Source organism: Rhinopithecus roxellana, chromosome 4 (assembly GCF_007565055.1).
Source record: "Rhinopithecus roxellana isolate Shanxi Qingling chromosome 4, ASM756505v1, whole genome shotgun sequence".
Taxonomy (NCBI): Eukaryota; Metazoa; Chordata; class Mammalia; order Primates; family Cercopithecidae; genus Rhinopithecus; species Rhinopithecus roxellana.
In genome coordinates, this window is record NC_044552.1 from 52,292,444 (window position 1) to 52,315,371 (window position 22,928).

A 22,928-nucleotide genomic window follows, 5' to 3' on the forward strand; every position below is an offset into this window, starting at 1 on the left:
TGACTGCTCATGTCTCTGCCTTACAGAGCCAGTTTCCCACTGCCTCTTTCCCTGCTGTTTTTTTCCAAGGATGTTTCAGTTCATGGTGAACTATTTTTATTTTTTAGTTACATTAATGCTATGAAATAATTAGTCAGCTAATTAATCTGGTTTACAAGCTTTGTAGGATTCTTCAGCTGTCAGTCAGGCCCAGGCCTGAGGCCTACATCGAGTCTCAGCTCTCTTGCCCATGTGATTCTTGTTGCCATGGCTACTGGCTACATCTGCTGACACCCCACTCTCTATTTATTGCTTAATTAAGAATTTCACGCTCAGCCCTTATCTGCCTCTAAGAACAAGCGCACACTGTTAAGAAATTCCAAATTTAGGCCCAGGCACAAGGAAAGCCTTTCTTATGGGCTTGGCTATATGGAGCCTCTCTAACGATCCTCTCGGCATCCCAGCCGCCACCCTTCAATCAAAAATCATTAAATGGGGCAGAGATAATGAGCATGTAGCATATCAAAAGAAGGATGTTTGCTTGGTCCAAAGGAGGAAAAGCTGCTGGACCCCATGCTCAGCTCCACTTCAAAGGGAGAGGAGACCTCTCAACACTGGGGCCTGATAATGCCTCATTTGTTCTTGGCTTGACTTATGCAAAAGGTCTGGTATGTCAGAATCCAATCTCACAGACGTGGGTTTCCCCCACCTCTTGCCTCCACCTCCACCAGCCCCCTCCCTGGCCTTCCGCACACTCCTGTGTCAGCACTTAGGCAGCTGGGTCCCCCAAAGCATCAGAGGGAGCGTATAATCACTGACTCTCAACTCACAATGGCCACTTGTAGGGGGGTGGCCAGGAGGAGGTCTTCATCACAATAGGAACACAATTATTGCAGCTGCTAGGGAGGGCTATGCTTCTTCCTGTAGAAATAGAATAGGACTTGCCCAAAACAGGAGGAGAAGATTGGAGGGAGGTGCGGGGGAGGTTGAGAGGGGTGGAGAAAACAATCTTGAGTTGATTATTCATAATCTGACTCTTGGAAGCCCGATGCAGAGTCAGTGGGGTTCCAGCAGCTGCTCGCACACAGCCTTCTTCTAATAATTGTACATTCTGTCAGGGGTCAACTTACTTTTGACCCTGTCCTTTTATATTGGTAAAAGGCTCTTTAGGGCAAACTGTTGGGTTGTGGCAGGGTGCATTAAACACTCACAGCCCCTTCCCCTAGCTTGATCTCCCTCCCGACCAGCAGCCGGTGATAAATTCATATCAGATGCTGCGCCATTCACAGTTGCCCTCCCGAGTTCACACAGCCCCCACTCATGCCGCAGAGGTGCAGCCGAGCTGGGACGTTGTGTGAGGCGGCAGCTGAGAAGGTCTGCCTGTGAGGCTGAGGCTCCTGCTGCACCACCACCTTCTGATCTGACTGAGAAAAAAAGGACATGTCTAGCCAGGCTGGCCAACACTTGTGTCCAAATGTTCCCCTCACCACGAATAAAGGGCAAGAGGGCTGTGCATGGAAAGGCAGATGGACTTTATTGTGTGTGCCAAGTTGCCTAGGAGAACTCAGGTCTGTTTCATCACACAGATGGGTTAGAAAAGATGCTGTTAACTTGGGAGATCCTAAAAAATCAGGAGTGCTTTCCTGGATTTGAGCCTAGGCTCCTGATCCTGTCTACCACTGCCCAGGTTTCCTTTCCTCAGTGCAACAAGGGCCCTGGAGCCAAGCAGGCTGCTTGCATAGATCTTCTCTTCTTCAGCTAGTCTAGAAGACTCCCTGCAAATCCTGGAGAAAGAATTCTAAGGAGGAGAGTGGCGTCAACTGGCTCCCCTGACCTCTTCGGGAAGATTTTGTAGGCAGAGCGGAATCAGAATCTTTTCGCAACTCTGCAGCCATTCCCATGCTGAGCCCCTCTAAGGCAATCCACAGCATTCTAGTTAATAAACTAATTTACATTCTTATGAAAAACTCATTCCCAAAGATCCCCATGGATTTTTACCAGTAATGTAGAGAACTGACTTCAGGGAACTGCTCTAACCTTTATGGCAAAAATAAAGGTAACGGAACAGAGGCTGGGGATGTGAAAAGGGATTTTGCCTCTTGGTTGGAAACAACTTCTCCAAAAGGAAAAGGCAGGAAGAGAGGGAGAAAAGGAGGAAAGGAAAAGAAAGGAAAGGACAGGAGAGGAATGGAGAGGAGAGGAGAGGAGAAGAGAAGAGAGGAAAAGACGGGAGAGGAGAGGAGGGAAGAGGAGACAAGAGAAGAGGAGAGGAGAGGAGAGAAGAGGAGAGGAGGAGAAAGGAAAGGGAAGAGAAGGAAACTTAGAATCAAATACATCTTTTAGGAATCTCTCAGGTTAAGGAGTTAATTCTCCACAATGCTGAGTTGCTAGCCTTAATTCACACAGGTCTTAGGTGGCGCAACCAGTATTCAAACAGCTTTTCTGACTGTAAGTTCGGTGCTTTTCCTAGTATACCATCTTTTCTTTTTCTTAAATCTGAGCTTATATACCTAACCATATAAACCAGCTCTTCTTCTTTCAATTTATAAGAAAAAACAATACTTAGTTACACTGTACTTCCTGAACTTTAGATATTTTAGTACCATTTTCATAATTGTGTCATATCCTTATACCTCTTGTCTGATTATTTACTTAATATTTTTCTTAAATCAATTTCTACACTGTCTTATTTTTAAAACCTAACTTTTCTTAGTAATATCTGTGAAATCATGGGTTTAATGAGTTAGTTGTTTTTTCTAAAAATACATTACAATGTATACATACTAAAATGAAACTTTTTATGCCTCTCAAATAACCACTGTGCATTTTACATCTTGGGAATATGATTTGGTCTGTAAGAGTTTGGTATAATTGATAAAAATTAAGAATTGTGAAGTAAGGATCTTTTCCATCTGGATGTCACTCTTCACTTGGTAAGAACGCCTGTTCCTGAGAACAAACAACATATTGAGAGTATAGTATGAGAAAATTTGTTTAGTTCCTTACATTTGTGTTTTTTTGCCTCCTGGGTAAACAGCTGAAATGCTTGTTCCCAGGACCCTCCTGAGAAGTTCGGGTTCTGTAGGTCTGTGGCAGGGTCTGGGAAATCACAAATGCCTTCACAGAAGTATGAAAAACATTGCTCTGAGTAAGAATAACAATTGTTATTCTTCTCTGAGTTAATTAAGGAGGTTTAACTGAGCTAACTTTTAGGATTGTGGCTAATGCAGACGTATCTGTTGGTGTCTTGATCAAGTTCTTTTCCTTTTGTCCCCCCTAAAATTCACTGTTTCATAAGTGAATGATACAGGGATAATAGAAGACTCACAGGTAATCACAGGATTTTCATATACTATTTCTGTGAAGGCCTTTAAAGGATCATGTTTTATGAGGGCCAAGATGCCTTCCATGGCTGCCTCTGAGGCTGAAATCAGACAGGAGTGTGGTCCTGCAAATCAAGCTTTAGCTGCCAGTGACTAACTCACAAGCAAGCTTTCTCTGTGGCTAAGCCAAAGAGGTCAGCTTCTGGGGAATGAGGTCAAGTTCACTGAGCAGGACAGGAGGAACAGCAGGAGTGTGCAGATTTGTGAGTCAGGACAAGGAAAAGATGTGGAGGCAACAGAGGAGGTAACAGAGAGGATATGGAGGTAATAGGTGAAAATGCAGAGAGAGCCAACAGCTGGCTCAGGAAGACAGAGCTGGAGCTTGGGTCCAGGGCAGACAGAGACAGAAAGAGAAGTCATGAGGTAGGGTGGGATTGCGTGACATTTGCAGATACCGATTGCAGTTGCTATTTTATGTTCTTTCCCTGTGTAGTCAGTGGCTGACACACTAGATAAATGTGGCCTGAATGAGAGGTACTAATAGGTGCGTAAACTAAAACGACAATGTGAGAATGAGAATATGAATGAAAGAGTGAAATAGGGAAGGAGTCTGTAACCTACTAAGATTCCATGTGTTTTTTATTTTTAAATAAATGGGTGCTTATTTCTCCCTCTGAAGTTTCAAGAGAGAATTAGACCTGCTTAGGGAGAGAATTAATTAATTTTTCTCTTTCCTAGAGCCTTAAGTGAGGACAGAATTTATCAGACACAACACATTAACCTGGTAGGCGCTAGTATCATATCTACTTTAGTAATTCTCTTTTACCAGGAGCCATTTTCTTAGCACATTTTCCTCCTCACCCTAGATGTCTGTGTTTATGGCAAGTTTAGATCATACAGCACTCGTCAGAAAAAGTTGGCAATAATTGACCCAAAGACTTTTTTTTTTTTTTTGTCTTTTTGAGCATCAGATCTTCTTACAATCTGGGAAGGATCAACTACAATGGGGTTCCATTTATAAACACGGAAGATTAACCATTCTCGTATTACAAATACAAAATCAGAAATCATAAGCACTGAGAAAACATATGTACAATATCACAGCTTGTGTAAGGCTTTTAAACTTTTCCCAAGTCAATACTTTCATTCTCAAATGATTTTCATCCCCCTTTGTATTTATTCAAATTGGAAATGACACTTCACATTTACAGTTCTTTGTAGAGTCAACACACTTAACAAACTTTAGCAGATCTGGTTAAGTTGCTTACAACTCTGTAATACTACAGCTCATCATGATTGGATACAGCTGTAAAAAGAGTGGAAAGTAAAAGCATATTTCTTGAGCCTTGTTGACTGGCTGGCACCTGGAATCATGAACATGCCGTAATGACAGTATTGATAATAGTTAACATTTATGTTCATGATGTGCCAGGCACTGTGCTAAGCATATTCCTTGGATTATTCTATCTTTTCTTTCCAATAGCCCTATGAGATAGATAGTATGATTATTTCCACTTTTAGATGAAATGAATGAGGTTTAGAAATGGCAAATAACTTGTCAGTGGCCCATGTCTAGGAACCAGAAGAGCCAGGATTCAGATCCAGGCTGTTGGGCTCCAGTACCCACATTCTTCCTACCATTCACTATTGTCTCTCATGACTATGACCAGAAAATAGTATTTGGGAAGATAGCCCTCTGACTCATACTCATCTGCTCCCAGCAGCATGTAGAGGTGGTGGTACAGGAAATCAGACTTCTAATTTTTGCAGCTTTTGTTAACTTTTCTCTATCTGCTCTGATCCTGAAACTACTTCACTTCACTGACTGGCATTCATACACTCAACATTAGTGAGGTGAGCAATAGATTTTCAATAGACTTTTTAGTTTTGCAATGTCTGTTTTGGGAGGGGATTCTCCTAGAGGTGGGGACCATTTGTGCATGTGTAGAGGTTTAAGAAAATCAGTCACCACTCAGTCCAGAAGCCACTGGTGCAGTATAGTGGAAAGAGCTACAGATACAAGATTAAACCTAGGATTTCTAAATTGGCCCATGAAAACGAAGTATCTACATTTCTAGCAATATCTGGTCTCATAAGGTGCATGAGAAAAGTCTCTCTCTCAAAAATTTGAAGACACAGCTAACTATTGATGTAATCTTAAATTATCAGTTGATGCTCAATAAATATTTATTAAATTGAGAACAAGTTTGGGATGCATATCACAGGATGGATTTAGAAGTGCTTTTCAACTTTAGAGAATGCACAAATCAATGTGAACAGAAGTGGATGAGTTAGACCTCATTTTAAGAAAAGGAAATGACACCTTGACTAGTGACTTTACTATTAGTATTAAGTTAGAAAGACACGTGAAATCAGCAACAGGGTGAAGGAACAGTTTAAGCAAAGTCTTGGAAGTGGTGATAAAGGTAGAACATGTCAAGAGCATGTTGTCATTGCACCTGGTCTCAGCATGTGGCAGTGTAAGGAGAAAGACACAAACTCGTGATTTACATCCTTAGAAAAATTTTAAAAAGAGAAAATGACCAAAATAAGATTAGAGGAATTGAAGAGGTCTCATCATGGATCTCTTTGGGGATCATTTTCTTTGTAGTATTCTGAAGCTTATGTTTGATTTTTATTTTTCATTTTTTAGTTTTTTTTCAAGACAGAGTCTTGCTCTGTCACCCAGGCTGGAGTGCAGTGGCATGATCTTGGCTCACTGCAACCTCCACACTGCAGGGTTCAAGCAATTCTCCTGCCTCAGCTTCCCTAGTAGCTGGGATTACAGGAGTGCACCACTACGCATGGCTAGTTTTTGTATTTTTAGTAGAGACAGGTTTTACCGTGTTGGCCAGGCTGGTCTCGAACTCCTGACCTCAAGTAATCTGCCCACCTCAGCCTCCCAAAGTGCTGGGATTACAGGTATGAGCTACAGCGCCCCGCTGCTTATGTTTTATAATTAGAAAGAATGATCCTCTGTTTCTTTCATCTGTGATGGAGGAAAGGGTTTAGGGTTCCAGGAAAACAAAAGTGGAGAGTGTGAGTTCGGCCAGGTCCCCGAGGCTGCAGCCTTCAGCAACACGGAGTCCTCCAGTGGTGGGAGGTGTGGCTCATGTGACGAACGATAAGGCAGAAAGGTAATTAACCAATAAGAGACAAGGTGTGACCGAAAAATGGAGTTTGTGCACCTGATTACTAATTAATCAGGCGTGAGAGCACCTTGTAGATGCATTCACTATTTAATTATAGCAGCCTCTCTTGGCAAAGGAGCATATGTTCCCAGCTTAATCTACTGGTTTATACTGACATCAAATTGTCATTATCAGAAAGAATCAGGCCTTTTGATTATTTCCACTAATTTATTGAACACTTAAAATTAATGAACCCCAGTCCTTTTAAATGTGCTCAGTTGGCTTGGATGATGGGAGGAGGATAGGGGGTGGGGAAAAGGCTTCATTAAAAGGACAATTTGTTTGGATAAAGGTAAAGCAAATACATTTCATGGATGATCTGAACTCTATTGGTGAAAAACACATGAATTCTAAAAGCTGAGTCTACAAAATGATGAAGAGAAAAATAGGATATGAGGTATATGCCCTGCTGGACACCATTGGCCTCCAGAGAACATATGGCTAAAGGTTTTGTTTCTATTTTTGTTTTTCCTAATTATTTATGTGCCGGTTCTCTTGGAGACATTTATTACAATTAAGTTTAATCAAATGAAAGCAATCAAAATCAAATGTTGGAAATCAATTGTTAGATTAACTAACAAGGATTTCATTTTTTGTTTTGAAAATTTAGGCAACTAGAATTCAGCATAAATTCTTTTTTTCTCACATGTGACTATCTTTAATATTAAGATGATCTTTGTATCACATGCAAGTTGTGGCTTTTGGTATGTAGTTTCAGGTGAAGGCCGAGTTCGAGTCATTCTTCGGGTGAAGGAAGGTATGCCCCCAACTATTTCAGGTGAGTATTAACACACCAAATAGAAGTGTCTAGTATAGCAGAATGTCCTCCAGTAGTTCTACAAATTCCACCTTGTCATATTGTTAATAAACAGGCAGATATCAGTCCTAAAGCTTGTATGTCTGATAACTCTCTATTGTGTTGCCCTGTAACTAAAATATGTATCTGCATGTCAAAAAATGATATAAAGGTGCATTTATTTTTCAAAACAATGAAAGTAAGAATTGAAACATATAAATAAGCACATTTCATAAATTATGGACCATATGTGCACATAGGACTCCAGATCTGCAGATGGGCTATTAGGCCCCCTCCAAATGGAAAGAAAAATTCAGGGTATCTCTAAATTTTAATTGTTCCTGGTAATTTCAGGAAATCAGGGTAAACAAACCCTCCTCAAAAGTCAGATCATTCTGTGAAATCTTTCTAACTCAAAAAGCCAAATTCTCAAAGACTAAATGTCTCCTAAGCACCTTCTGATGTATTTCATTGTTTGTTTTTGTTTATTCTGAGTCAATTTAACTATACATTTGCAGGAGGAATAAATCTTTTCAAAGGCAGAGATTTCTTTTAATTTTTAGTGGCATTTTTGTGCTATGTCAGAGCAGAGCCCATGCTAATCAGAAAATGATCTAATGCCTTCATTTAAATTAATAGATAAGTGAGGTAAGAGAATTGGACTAAAACTGTAAACAATAATCCTGAAGGTTACCATTCCATGTTTATTGGGCTATGAAGAATGTGATTCAAGATTGTTTTCAGAATGTTTTCTGAGCTGCCACACACTTGGTTTTTCATGTTCCTTGTCCTTCATCTCTCTGTGCCTTTAGATGATTCAAAATGCCTTGTTTATTGAGTGCCTTTTATGCAAGGTGTGGGGGATACCATGATGAGCAAGATAGAATGGACTTTGACTTTATGGGGTCTTATGATCTCTTGGGGATGTCAGTCAAACTACTAAGTAATCAATTAATACAGCTGTTTTAAAATAACTGTTATAAGGAAAAGGATAGTTCTCTCTTCTCTGAAAGTTTCTATGTTCAAATTCCTCAAGAAGATATTTGATTGGTTGTGTCACTGCCTAGTCTGTAGAGGACATACCTGTTGGGGAAGCTCTCATGCCAGGCCCCCTTCTGTGGATACTGGACCATCTATGAATGGCCATTCTTGGTTCAACCATCTGTAGTCAGGGTGGTGTCACTCAGCACGTAGTATGATGATTTCTGTACTAAGGATTCTTTGGAAGGATGGCATGGTGTCTAGCATTCAGAGCTTTTTAGAAGGGGTCAGTTTAACTGGAGATGCTACAATTACGACTGCTGATAAATAGAAAGCCCATACTTCATAGAGTTGTGGATTTTAACAAAGGTGGAGACCTTACAGGCTATCCTATCCAGTTGCCTCATTTTACAAATGGGGATGTGAAGTCCAGATATTAAACTTAGTCATATCAGTAGTCAGTTATATGAGCCTAGATAAGAACTCAGGTGTCTCAGCTTAGCCCAGTGTTCCTTCTGCTATACAATGTAGCCTCTAATGTGTTTACATTGCCTTATTGAGCATAGATTTACTTATGAGTTATATTAAAATCTAGCCAGTTTTCCTACCTCATATAGCTTGGGACAGAAAACTATTTCAAAACACAAAGAGTTACAGATTTAGTACAATATCATTCATCAGGAAGAAATTTTAAATAACATACTTCCAAGACATTGCCTGATTCTCATGGTATGTAGCATATGTGCTAATGCCAAAATTTAATCATGGTCATGTATTTTGTTTAGTGAGTAGCTCTATGTAAAACAGTAACATTATTGCAATATCAATTTTTTGCCAAAAATAAGAATGAATGAGTGAATGAGTTAACACATCTATCTGTGTTAACTCATCTATCTGTGTTAACTCATTCATTCCATTGTTTGAATGGGTCAATCCAATGTTTGAATGAATTAACCATCTATCTACGTGTTAGCCCATATGAGTATGTAGTATGCACCCATACTAAGTGCACATATTGTCCATGGTCATATGAGAACATTGAGATCATCAGGGATTCTTTTCCTAAATTTTCCCACAGACTTAAGTTTTTGTCCCTTTCTTTGATCTCTGAGATTCAGGCAACCCTACTCTTGTTCAAAGTTAACTCACCCCTACTTGCATCTTCCATACTTTCCCCCATCAGCAAACAACTCATTATCTTGTGTAGTTAACCTTTCTTTCCTTACTGGCTTCTTCTGTTCAGTGCCTCCCAATTAAAAACAAAACAAAACAAATTTGTGGATACTGAATTTTCCATTAGCAGACGCTGTCCTGCAAACTTCTCAAAAGCCTAGCCTCCTCTTCATGCAGAGCCATGAAAACCTGGGTTGATGAAGAGCAAAGGTGTGGAGGGTAACATTTGGCTCATATATCAGGCTCGAGACCACCTAAAATTTTAGCTGCTTGTTGAGTGACAAATTTGTACAGGGAAGCAAGGAGAGGCCTCATCAGGAATGTTGGTCCAGACCAAAATTCATGGGCTGCAGTTTTGAAACTAGTCTAATTTATCTAAAGATTCAGATGACAGATCAAAGCTATGGTTCTCAACTCTTAAGACTGTTCATTCCTCAGTGAGCTTTTTGGATGATCTGACCCAACATCTTTCCTTCCTTAACTCCAGTGCATTCCTCAATCCACTGTGATGTGGTTTCCATCTGAACCACTCAACTGGGACTACTGTCATCTGGATCACCCATGCCCTGATTGCTAAGCTTAACAGTCACTTCTAATTCTCTCTCTTACCAGAGCTCTACTATTAACAAGGTCACTTGTGCTCTCTGGAGATGCTGTATTACTTAGGATTCCAAGACCTTCCTCTCTTCTGATTCTCCCAGTAGATCTCTGACTGATGCTTCTTTAACTCTTGTAGGCTTCTTTTTCTCTCCACAAATTTGATTGTCAATAGTAGTCATATAGAATCCTAATATTAGTTGTATAGAAATCTGATAACTCTGACAGGAGACTGAAACATGTTTTCTTATCCGTTAGTGTTCTTATCTTAAGGCAGGATGGTATAGAATAATTAAATTTGCGCATAATAACATTCCTTCATTAGAATAGCTACCTGAAGGCCTAATTTGTCCAACTAAAGACTGGGTCAGCCCTCTTATAAGCAAGAGTAAAGGTGACAAAAGTACAGAATATTTGTTTCCATCATCTGTGATATAAAGTTGGAGTAACTAAAGATTCCTGAAGCTTGGCATGAGGTTTTAGAGAACAATCATTGCCTGTTTGAAATATCACTGGAAATGAGGCATCAGAGACATTTTATCTGGACTTTGTGGGGCAAGCTAGGGGTCACCCTCACAAATACCCCTACTCAACCCCCAACTGGGTATTTTGGGTCTAATATTGGGAAGAAGGCAACATTGGGAGAAAACTTAGAAAGGTATTACAGTATTGGAGTTTATGAAATATTTATAAAGCCTCTTACTGAGTGACCCTTGTTCCAAGACATTGCCTTATTCCCAAGGTGTGTGGTATATTTTGTACTAATTAAATTGCCTATGGTTCCTGCTTGACCACAATCTATATACTTTTAGGTTATCCTGGAGCTCTAATAAAACCATGACTACTGAGGAATTGGGTCTGGTAGAAAAAATAACTAAGTCTTCCTCATGTTTCTGGCATCAGGCATTTTCCCTTTTCACCTTGAAATCCTCTGGAGCTGTAATAACCACCCTCAGAGTTTCAAATACAGCTTGTAGGCCGATGATGCCAAATTCATCTTTGGGCTCAGAGCTCTTCCCATCCTTCCAATTCATATTTTTCCACTGCTTGCTATATAGCTCCACCTGGAGACCACAAAGATACCCCAAATGCCCTGTGGAACAAACTGTATTCATCCACTTCTTAATAATGCCCTTAATGGGTTGGAAGACTCTGGCCCCTCCACCTTTGTCATCCTTCATACTCTGGCCTCTGTCTATTTTACCAACCTTGTCACTTACCTCTCTTCTAGCCCTGTGGTTCAGCAACACCAAATTTCTTGTCATTCCTCCAGTTGACTTCCCATTTTTTGCCTCTGCTCATGCTCATCCTTCTGTCTGCATTGCAACCCTCTTGCCATATACTCATCACAACCTCCCCTTTACCTGAATAACTTCTAAGCCTTTAAAATGCAGCTGAGATTCTACTTCCCTTAGGAAGCTTCTCCTGGCAAAATCTTGCTTCCTTTCATTATCAGGTACAATTAAAAAGAACTCCCCTCAGTGCCTGTATAGAGTTTTTATCCTCTTAATACTGACATAACACTATCAGTTCCTTGGAGGCAAGGGTGACATATTTTATTTCTTTTTGTATCCCTGCTTTTTAAGGGCAGGTCTGATAGAGAAGGTGCTCACTATTTGTGTTGTAAAATTAGCAAATCATGGACATGATTCCTTCCCTCCCCTCACAAGAGGAGGCCTTTTCATTCTACCCTTTTGAGGCAATTTCTCTGCCCTTCTGACTCTGCACCAGTAATCATGTCCCAGGAAAGAACAAGTAGATATGGTTCAGCATGGTGTTGTGCGTGATGTGATATTGGACAGTCCCCACTGGAAATTATTAGATTTACATTTCAATTATGCGATGGAGATACTAGTAGAATGGTTGAATAGAAAATGCCATTTGATCATCAAAGGCAAAATCAATAGAAACTGGTTTGAATGTATGATCTGCCTGTCAGTTACTGCCCTGAGAAGTTTTTAGATTATTACCCTGCCTTTAATATGTAGGGATAGCTGTGGGAAGAACATAACCTTTGACTCAGTCATTCCATTGAGGAATGTATTTGAAGAAGATAATCAGGATTATTGAGAGATTTGCATAGAGACAGTTAACACTGCATTATTTACAATTTAACAAAGTAAAAGGAGTCTAATGTCAGACAATAGGAATTAAGTACATTATGGATTTTAAAAATATGATATGTAGCCACTAAAATTATGTTTACAAGGCATTTAAATATAATATGATGAAATGCATAGGAAAATAGGCTAAGCTAAGCAAAATTCAAACTGGGTGTAAAAAATAAGAACAGGATTTGATATAATCTCAATTATGTAAAAATTCTGAGAAATTCTGGAGGGAAATAGAAATAAAAGGTAGTTATTGCAAGGTAGTGAGATTATAGGCAATTATTACCTTTCTTTATTTGCATTTTCTAAATATTTCATGAGAAGCATGCCATATTTATTATAAGGCAAAACACAAATGTATAATAATAAACGTTGGATTTTTTTCAGAAGTGAAGGTAATCTAAGGATTGAACAATTACTTGCTTTTTAGCTGATAAATATTTGTACAGAAACTTATAAAATGTTAAAAGACAGCTTCTTTGGGAGGTGAAAATACCACTAGCATCCTAAAATAAGGATAGAATTGGGAAGTTATCACAATGAATTAGATTTTCAAATTTTTTTTTTTATTTTCTAGCTTCTACCTCTGCACCTGAATCAACTTTAAAATGGTCCCTCCCTGAAACATGGCAAGGTGTTGGAGAAGGCTGGGGAGGATACAACAATACCCTTCCAGGCCCTGGGGATGACGTTCTCATTTTACCCAGTGAGTAAGACAACCCAGGAGATGAATCACAGACAGGCTGAACCCAGCCAGATCTTATTACGTTTCATTTATATTGTACAACACAGTAACGAGTATGGAAATAAGTAGGCACTTATGTTGTTTCATTCTTCCTCTTTTTTGGGGGGTTAATGTAGGAGAGCAATTTCATAGACCAGTGAAATCCCCCAAAATTAACCTAGCATATCTTCATTAAAAGTGGAATAAGTACTTGTGATGCTGAAAGAAGTTAAAATAATCCACTAGCTGGTTAGTTTTCTTCATGTGTCAGAGAATGAATTTACAGGTCAGAGAATGGATTTACAGGTTCTAGTATCCTTAAGTTGGAAAGACACAGAGGGTATGGAAGAGAACAATTTATTAATGTGTTCTGATGGTTTGCCTTTGTGAATTTTGAAATACAGGACTGAGGAAAAATGTCAAGCTCTTCAGGTTGCTATGAATTTTCAAAATTGCAGAGAAGTAGGTTAATCAAATAGAAAAATATCTATCTATGTATCTATTCATCTATCTATCTAGACCTATCTTCCAGTATACACATATATTTTTAAAAAGATGATTTCTTAGATATACAGAAACACACAGTCATACTTACAAAATTCTTCTTATTTAAAAGAGAGTTTTCAAAAGTTCCAGAATATCTCCCTAGCCTGAGAAGGAAATGTTTTTCATAGGACAATTATATTTTCCCCCAAAGACCTAATTACATTTATGGTTTAATTTGAACCTCTTAAGATAATAGTGAATAAAAGAAGAAGATCCGTAATGGAAGAACATTTAACCATCTGTGAAGTAATAATAATGATAATGTCAAACATTTACTGAGAACTAACAATGTGCCGGGAACTGTTTTCCATGTACCAACTAATTTAATCCTTACAATAACCTTATGAAATAAGTAACATTATTATCCCCATTTTTACAGATGGAGAAGCAGAGGCCTATGGCAATTAAGTCACTTGGTCGGGGTCCCATGGTTTGCAATTAGGCAGAGTCAGAATTTGAACCCAAGCAGTCTTTCTTCCAGTCCTCATCTTGAACCAATAAAGCACATTCCCTTTCTAAAATGACTACGAGTAAAATAAGAGGGTCACTGTATTCTTTGCTTTATTTGTGTGGCAGAACGAAGGAAGAATGAAACAAGATATACAGGCCACCTTCTTCCCATTGGTGGTGTGTTTGTGTGACTCTGCCCAGAGACACAAGGGCCGGGCGTGAGTGGGCTGACTAGTACAAACGTCAATTATTATTATTATCATCCCGCTTCCCCATCAACCACCTCTCTTCAATGGAGGATGTAACTTTTTGAATAAACAAGCTCATGAGTCATTCCTATGTGAAAAGGAAAAATCTGTTCTGTCTCAGCCATGTCTTTGATTAATCTAGCCAGCGGATTCGCCCTGGGCTATGGTTTTTTCCTACTAAGCAAGCTGCTTCCCCCACCCCATGCAGGAAGCAAGAGAAGCTTTTGAAGGTTGCCAAGCTTTTAGTATCCTTTGGGGTTTTTATGCCAAGCAAGGAGCCATCTTGGCCATCTTGCTTGGCCCTGCAGTTGACTGTGTCCACTGTGTGCCCTGGGTCCCGGGATCCCTGGCTTTCTCCACTATCCTTCATTCCTTTGTCTATGGTCAGCTCATAATATCATAGTATGGGCCTGAATTCTCCATGACACTGCTCTTAAATAGCACAAATCAATGCTGGGTGGGGGAAAGGAGGTGGGGCACAGACATTGGATGTAGAGAGGACTTTCCAGTTGACCTTTCAGTGTTATTGTGAGAATCAGAAAAGTTAAGATTTTTAAAACATACACGGTTATTTTTCATTATTTCTCGCTTTCACATGAAAAGACAGGTGAGTGAAAAACAGATATGTAGTATACAAAAAATAAAATCTTTGCTCATTGCCCCTCTCCTGCTCATTGCCCCTCTCCTGTTTTCTAATAACCCCTCTTCTATCTCCAACAAATGACCTGTGATTGATGAGCAATTGAATCCATTGTACCATTCAGATTGCAGGAGCTGCTCTGCCTTACTCTTCCCTTCTGATTTTTGGCAGACTGATATTTTGACCTCTGATGGGTCTCTGGATTGAATCTAACTGTGTTTTCTGCTTGTGGTTTTGTCTCTCTCTGAACTCTTCACCTTTTCCTGGCTCCCCTTGTTTCTTTCATTCCTAGCCTTCTTTAAATCAAATAAATTTGTCCACCTGACTGTGGCGCAAAGTAGACGTTCAGTAAGCATCGTTTGGATGAAGTGCATGAACTCATTGCTCCCATCCATAATTCAATAGCAGAAATAAATCTTTGGGTTTGACAGGATTGACACATACCCCTCTAAGATTTTACAGTCTGTGGAAAATAATGTCTTCTCCTTTGAACAGATTCCTAAGAATTATGAAATGATTTTTATGATAATAGTAATGATGGCGATAGTAGCAACTATAACTTGAGTGCTTGGTGTGTGACATGCACTATGCTAAGTATTTTACAAGGATTTTTCTTTTCATATAATTCTCATAACTACTCTATAAGTGGATTCTGTTATTATCCCTGTTTTTACAGATGAAAAATCTAGAATGCAGAGAGGGTAACCTGCTGAAGTTTTACCCAGCTAGTAAGTAAAGAAGCTGGGCAGGAAATCAGAGAATTTAAATCAGGAGTTCTAATTCTTCATTGTATCTTTCTTTTTTCAAAAAAACTTACCATCCATACCTGCTCTGATATCTCCAAATTAGGCTATATATTATACTGAATTTATGCCCCTCTCTTTACCATCCACGTTCTTCCCTTAACTTCCCGTAATTTGAAATAAAACAAAAATAAAATAAAAAACTACTATTTGTTGAGTATCTACTGTACGTCAGATACACTACTTGAGGCATTTAATCTTATCACACATGCTTGGAAAAACTGGAGATACTTCCCAAAGAGGTATGCAATGCAATGAACCATTGCATTAGAAACATTCTAATGCAATGAACCATTAGTAAACGCATTTGCTTTGCATCTGGTAGCAAATGTAGTTGTAATTCAAATGAACACCCCCTTTCCAGTTCACTTTAGCAAATATTTACCAAACATTCACTGTATTCAAGGCACAGTTCCAGGTGCTCACAATCTGGGAACCCAGTGTCAAGTACCATATAACTGTGACCTCAAACAGCTAGGGATTTAACTGGATTAATAAAACACACAATGCACAATAATACAACAAATAGCCATAATAAATACTGAATGTGTTTAGAGTCATAGTGTCTCTGGGGTAAAGGTGGCTTCATGGAAGAAGAGGCATTTGAAGTGAATTTTGAAAGATGAGGTAAGAATTAGAGGGGCAGTTATGAGACACAAGGGCATACTGGGGATCCTTCAGGGTATAGGATGAGCTGTCAACTAGGATAAACCTGGGGTTCACATTTGGCTTCTGACATTTACAACAGTGTGACATTGGACAAGCTGTAAACCTTTCTGACCCTTATTTATAACATTAGGGCTATAATTAATATATCATAATGTTAAGAAAGATGAAATGAGATAACATCAGTGCACATGACCACCGCATAGAGTTTTGGCGGTAATGGAATTACAGATGAAAGCTGTGATTTGTAATGTATCAGGTGCTCCTTTCCTTCATTTTTCCATCTGGCTGCCCCTCTTGGCCTCTGGTATTAGCAATGCTTTGTATTTGCTTTCCAATGGCTTATTATTTAATTTTCACAACATCCTTGGGAGCTAAATAGGTAATAACTATTATTACAGTAAAAACCCATTTTTACATAATACGATTTTAATGGAACTGCTGATTTTACAAAATGAAAGTGACTGGTAAAAAAGATTTAAGTGATACTTTTGAACCTCTAATATAATTTTATGGTGTTTTGTGTATTTTAATTCATTAATAAAGGAAACGTGTAGAACATTCCCATCATTATTCAAATAGAATAGCATAATTTTTCAATAAAATTCTTAGAGTAAATTGCCTATTTCCATTTTCTGGGAAATCAATTTTATGGAATGACCTCAGACCCATCCTATTCCATAAAAATAGGACTTTACTGTACTAATAAAAGATATCACTATCTTAAGTATGGTATCATTTTCCTTCAAGGCATTCTATCTTTATGGACATTGGATTTTGAAAGAGCTGTAAATTCTTCTCTGTGGTATTATATAGAGTAAGCTGAGGTAATCATTAAGAATTTGCTCTTGTAGTTTAAGTTCATGATAACTTTGCTTCAACAAATAAGTGTATCTGACTGTCTTTGCTTTCTAAATATTAGAAAAATTGGCCTGAATGCATTCTCAACTTCTTAAGTAGTAGGAACAAGTTCTGCCTTACTATGCAAATCTCAAACCTTCTGTCGAACGGCAAAAGGATCGCTCTAGTTTCTGCTCTATGCCTTGTCCTAAACTGACCCGAGTGGATTTGTGTAAGATGCCTCCAGGGCTTTCTCAGGATTCTGTTTTAAAGGGTTCAAATATGATATTATGTAGCCTCAGCATCTTTGTGTGTTTATGCGTGTGGTAGAATTCACTGTTACATTCTCTATATTACTTTGAACTGTCCTTATTTGAAGCCATGAATGGGAGAGCACTGTTTTTCTTTTATAATAACTCTTCTGTTTGTTCTGATTTTTAATATTCAGTACCTTAAATGCCAGAGAAGCTTGTCAAAGTCATGTGATGTTCAAAGAGGGCAATATAATGCACCTCCTTGTTAAGTTGCAAAACATCATAATAGGTTGGTGATATGAAGCAGGATGATCATAAATCAGAAAGTAATTTTTGAAGGGAGAAACTTCTATAAAATGTTGTGATTATAGAACTATTGACTTCATTCACCTTTTTCTTATCTGAGCTTACATGTAATTCAGTATTTCATACTGAATTATAGCAGAGATGTAGGTCTACAACACCATTTAGAAACCAAACAAATATTGGTGATGTTTCTATAGCTTGTGCAGTTCTCAAATTTTGGTCTTGTACCATTTGGATGGGACATAAAAGCACTAAAGACCGCCGCCCCACTTATTCTGGATTAGCAAGTGGGAGGCGAAGAAATTTAGACTTCAATTACTGGGGTCCTTTTTGTAATATGTGACATCAGAATGGTGACAAGTGGAGTGGGTGTTCTGAAACTGTATCATTACCTGACATACCACCCAGAAACCTAACAACATAAAACACATATTTTATTTTGCTTACAATTTTGTGGGGAAGGGCTGGGCCGAGATGTTCTAATTTGGGTTCTTCCGTGCGTTGTAGTTAGATAGTGGCTGGACTGTGGTCATTGAAAGGCTAACCTTGGCTGCCTTTAGATGCCTTTAAGATGGGTCACTCATATGGCTGGGCCTTGATGCTGATTATTGGCTGGGAGCTCAGGACAATCAACTAAGAGGCCTCAGTTCCTCTCCTCATGGGTTTAATTATGGGGCTGCTTGGGCTTCCTCACAACATGATGGCTGGATTCCAAGAAATAGCCTAAGAAAGGGTGTTCCAAAAGTAAGTGGTCCCAGAGACCTATTTGGAAGCCACATGCCTTCTGAGCTGGCTCTGGCAAGCTCAGAATATCATGGCCATAAATTTCTTGGTCAAGCAAGGTCCTGAGGTCCGCCTAGATTTAGGAGAGGAGAATTAGGTTCCACCTCTCAATGGGAGGAATAGCTAAGAATTTGCAGCTGTCTTTAATCTACCTCTGTGTATGTGTTTATGTGTATAAGTATATATGCATGTATGTAATTAAAAGCAGATGTACCTGACTTAATTCAAAAGGTGCTTTAGAGCCTGCTAAATTTGTGCTGTCTTCCCTGCATGAATCAGAAATTACAGAACACCAGGAGACACACTGTTCAAAGGGTTTTTAGTTTCTTTATTTTATTTTATTTTTACCTGTAATGCTTAGTGTTAATTATACCACCTCTTCTCTGCCTGAAAGTGGTATTTGTCAACTCTTCAAACATAATTGGGCCCCCAGTTTGGAACTGCTCACTTTGCAGTGAGAATGGACTATAGTTGTTGGACTGCAACTTGTGGTCAAATGTTTACATGTGTGACCAGAGCCTCTTCTTAGAAGAGAGGGATGTGGTGGGATGAGGAAAGACATGGAGGAAACATATTTTGATCATTTTCTTTCAGGGCACACATTAAAGATCCAGGGAGACAACAGTTGAACTTTCCTTTGACCTTGTTTAGAAAGTGGATGGAAAAGCTGTTCTTTAAGCTACTTTTGACCTAAAATTTTAAATCGACATTATTTTCAAATAAAAATACATAAATAAAAAGAAAATCTGAAGTCAAAGATGAAAGGATATTTGGAAACTGTCTATTTCTCCTTCCTTTTAGGCAATTTTATCATAGACCTTAGTGAACCTTGCTTTAAGGATGTCAAAGTCATGTCCTCACCACTAGAAGGAAGAACCAGGATTTCAGACTCCACAGAGCAGGTGTTCTCACCAACATTCCTAAGCAGTTTATTTTTGAAATGATGAATGTAAATAAACTTTTCATATACCAAATTGTTTAAAAATATACTATAGAAACTTACAATTTAAAGCAGTCTAAGTATAAAATGCTTTGCTATATGGAGTCCCTTGATGAACTGATTACCTAGTAATTTATTTGTTTTATTTTGAGGTGGATTTACTTATAAATATTAATATATACGTAAATTATAGACATATACAATTGTTGAGTTGGTAGGAAACGTAGTGGCTTTCTAATCCAACTAAAATGAACCATGATAATGCAAGTGTTTTATAAATTGTAAAATGCTATGAAATATGTTAAGATTATTGCCCAAACTTATATTATGTTTTATACCAAAGCTGAGTGAAATTTTAGTCCCCATGCTTCAACCCAGTGTTTTAAGTTGACCTCTAAAATGTATTAGAGGGACTACTATTGCTTTATTTGTTTTGTTCCTAAAATAGGATTGAATTTTGAGATCAAACACTTGGAGGTTAGGGAGTTCCTTCTAGTTGCAATGACCGTGATTCAAATGGATGCTCCCAAATGAATAGCAGCAGTCCCCTAAACTTTCTGATCAAGACCTGTGATACAGTGCTTTTGCCAGGGTGGACAATTAGGAGTTGGAATTAGAAAGAATTTTTCCCCCAACTATATATGCTTTTCTTCATAAAAATGAAATTTTGATTAAAATAACAGTACATTTTCCCTGTGACAAAATAAACATAAAAAATATAAATATATTGAAATGGTTGAGATTCTTTTTCTAATCTTAATTTGTCCATCTCTGCTTGATTCAATCATGGCATTTGTTTCTGGGCTAATTAGAACTCACTTAGTATCTACTTTTGGGATCCAAAGTCATGTGGACCTTGACACTCTTTATGGCTTGCTAACTTGCTGGAACTAATTCAAGTTTTACTCTAATAGAGGGCTTTTATAAACCTTTTCCTGTTTTCACTCACCTGAGAAACACACTCATTGTCATGGTCTATTAGTGTTAGCTTCATGGATCGTAGTCATTTTCTAGGAGGGGGCGCACGTCCCCAGGATGTGAAGATCATGGGGTGGGAGTAATTGGCAAGCATGAAGTATGTGAGAGACTGGCGTTTTATTTTGGTACCTACTCCCACCTAGAGAATAACTGCTTTTATGATTTCAAATACTCCGGTCAGTCTTCCAGAGGTGTGACCCTATTGGGCACCTTCTGTTGTAGTCTGTGAGAATTCTAGCAGGTATTTCTGTAAAACACCTATGATGCTTTCCTTCAGTTGCAATAGGTGTTAATTTTTTTTTTTTTTTTTTTTTTTTTTTGCCACTATAGCAACTTCTTTCCTTACGCAACCTGTACAAACTTTCAGCAGCAGTTTACAACTATTTCTTAAAGAAACTATGCATTACTTTCCCCAGGATTTTAAGTATACTTTGGCCTTAACAATACAAATTACAAGCTATATAGTAGCAGTAAATGCAATGATAGCTGCTATGGAAAAATATAATAAGTGTGATAAACTTGATGGGAAAGCAGAATTGATAGGGCTTAGCAATTTATTGATTGCCAAAAAAAAAAAAAAGAAAGAAAAATGAGCCTGAAAAGATGACCAGAACTTTTGCACACAGGTGAATGCGTAGGGGTACCATCAGTAGAAGTAGGGGATGCATGTAAAGGAGTAGGTTTAGCAGGGAGGATAATAAATTCCATTATAGACATATGCTCAGGTTCATGTGCAGATGCCTAGATGGTAACAGGAAATATGGACCAGAAGATTGAAAGGAAGGCCAATTGAGAATCTGGATTGCAATTTGGTAATCCTCAGAATTGACTAAGGAGGTCTTGAGTATTGAATGGGGATTAGGACTCATATGAGAGCTATTGCAGAGAGATATAAGGATTGGGTAGAAGTCAGCATCTTAGGGAAATGCTAATTTAAGTGGCAGGAAGAGATGTCATAGAATGAGTCATCATGAAATCAGAACCAGGACAGTAGAAGGCAAGGCAAGAAAGGAGCAACACCAAGATGATGGAGGTGGTTAACAGTAAATGTTCCAAGGAGTACAAGGAGGATGGTAATTTGGAAATTGCTTGAGAATAAACTATATCCTCTGTGCAGGCTCCCACTAATTAAATGCAAAACCTAATGTAACATCTCTTGCTTGTTTTATAGTTTCACACATCTGGATTATATCAGTGTCTTCAAGGATACACATATCTTTGTTAAAATTAAAAGCCATTACTGCCCATGAGCAGACTTTTAAGTTGGCAGCCAGGTTGTCCCTGGTCACTTTCTGGTTACAATACTGCCAAGTGTTCTAAATTAATAAGCTCAAGTAATAGGTTCAGTTCCACCAAACTGGTTAATGTGTATAGCTCAATCAGCTTGATTTGGAAAACAGAATAGGTTATGTCATTTAAGAAATTGCTGTCAGTCAGGCACGGTGGCTCATGCCTGTAATCCCAGCACTTTGAGAGTCCAAGGCAGGTGGATCACTTGAGGTCAGGAGTTTGAGACCAGCCTGGCCAACGTGGCGAAACTCTATCTCTAGCAAAAATACAAAAATTAACCTGGCGTGGTGGCGTGTACCTGTAATTCCGGCTACTTGGGAGGCTGAGGTATGAGAATCACTTGATCCCAGGAGGCAGAGCTTGCAGTGAGCTGAGATCTTGCCACGACACTCCAGCCTGGGTGACAGACAGAGACTCCGTATCAAAAACAACAACAACAACAAACAAACAAAAAAAAACAAAATCACTGAATCACTGTCCTTTCCTAAAAGTAGAGTATTACAAAAACACAACACAATACAAAATATATTTTGTTTTAAAATTTAGGAGATTATGTATAACTCTTAGAATGAATTCAATTCTGGAAGTAAGAATTGAAGTCCATATTATTTAAAACAGGCAACATTACTCTATCAGAGCTCATTGTTTAATTACTTTCAGCTCTGGAATACTGAGAGTGGCATCCATAGGTTTTAATATTTATCTGGGGACATTGATATCAGGAACTAATATCTTTAAAATCATTGGTAAAGGGAATGACCTGCTATCCTGGTTTACCCAGGACTGAGGGTTTCCTGGGACATAGGACTCTCAGTGATAAAACCTGGAAAGTCTGAGGCAAACCAGAATGAGTGGGTCACCCTACTAAGAAATCACCATTAAAGTTTGTGCCAACCCCATATTCTATGATTTGCACTGCAACAAGTTTGCTGAGGGTTAATGAAAATTTCCCCTGATTAAAATGCATAAACATAATTTACCTAGTTTTATTGCCCCAAGAACTTTGTCTCATGGAATTAATATTCTTTGAGGAGTGTTACAGAGGCCTTTCTTACAAAAGAAGGGAACCTGAGTGATTGCATATGTATTTTAACCCCCTGGTTGGGGTTGGGAAGTGCAAGCCAAGCAAGGAGCAGCTGCCCGTGGGAGTTTTTAATGCAGAGCAGGGCTTTTTTCACACGTTCTCATTGAATTACTTCTTTTTCTCTTTATGGTCTGTTTTCCATGTGGATATTTTTTGGAATGTAAAATTAAATAATTCATGATTTCTCAATCAATGGTTTAGGTACAGTTGCCATTTCTTGAGTTG

General features: G+C 38.6%; 1 protein-coding gene across 1 annotated transcript in view; it reads left to right on the top strand.

The window, feature by feature from the left end:
• Positions 1 to 22,928, top strand: part of PKHD1 (PKHD1 ciliary IPT domain containing fibrocystin/polyductin) — a 467,968-nt gene that overhangs the window by 240,639 nt on the left and 204,401 nt on the right. The window contains 2 exon segments of the mRNA XM_010364246.2: positions 7,206 to 7,271; positions 12,729 to 12,857. Of these exon segments, the coding sequence (XP_010362548.2) occupies positions 7,206 to 7,271; positions 12,729 to 12,857 (195 nt within the window).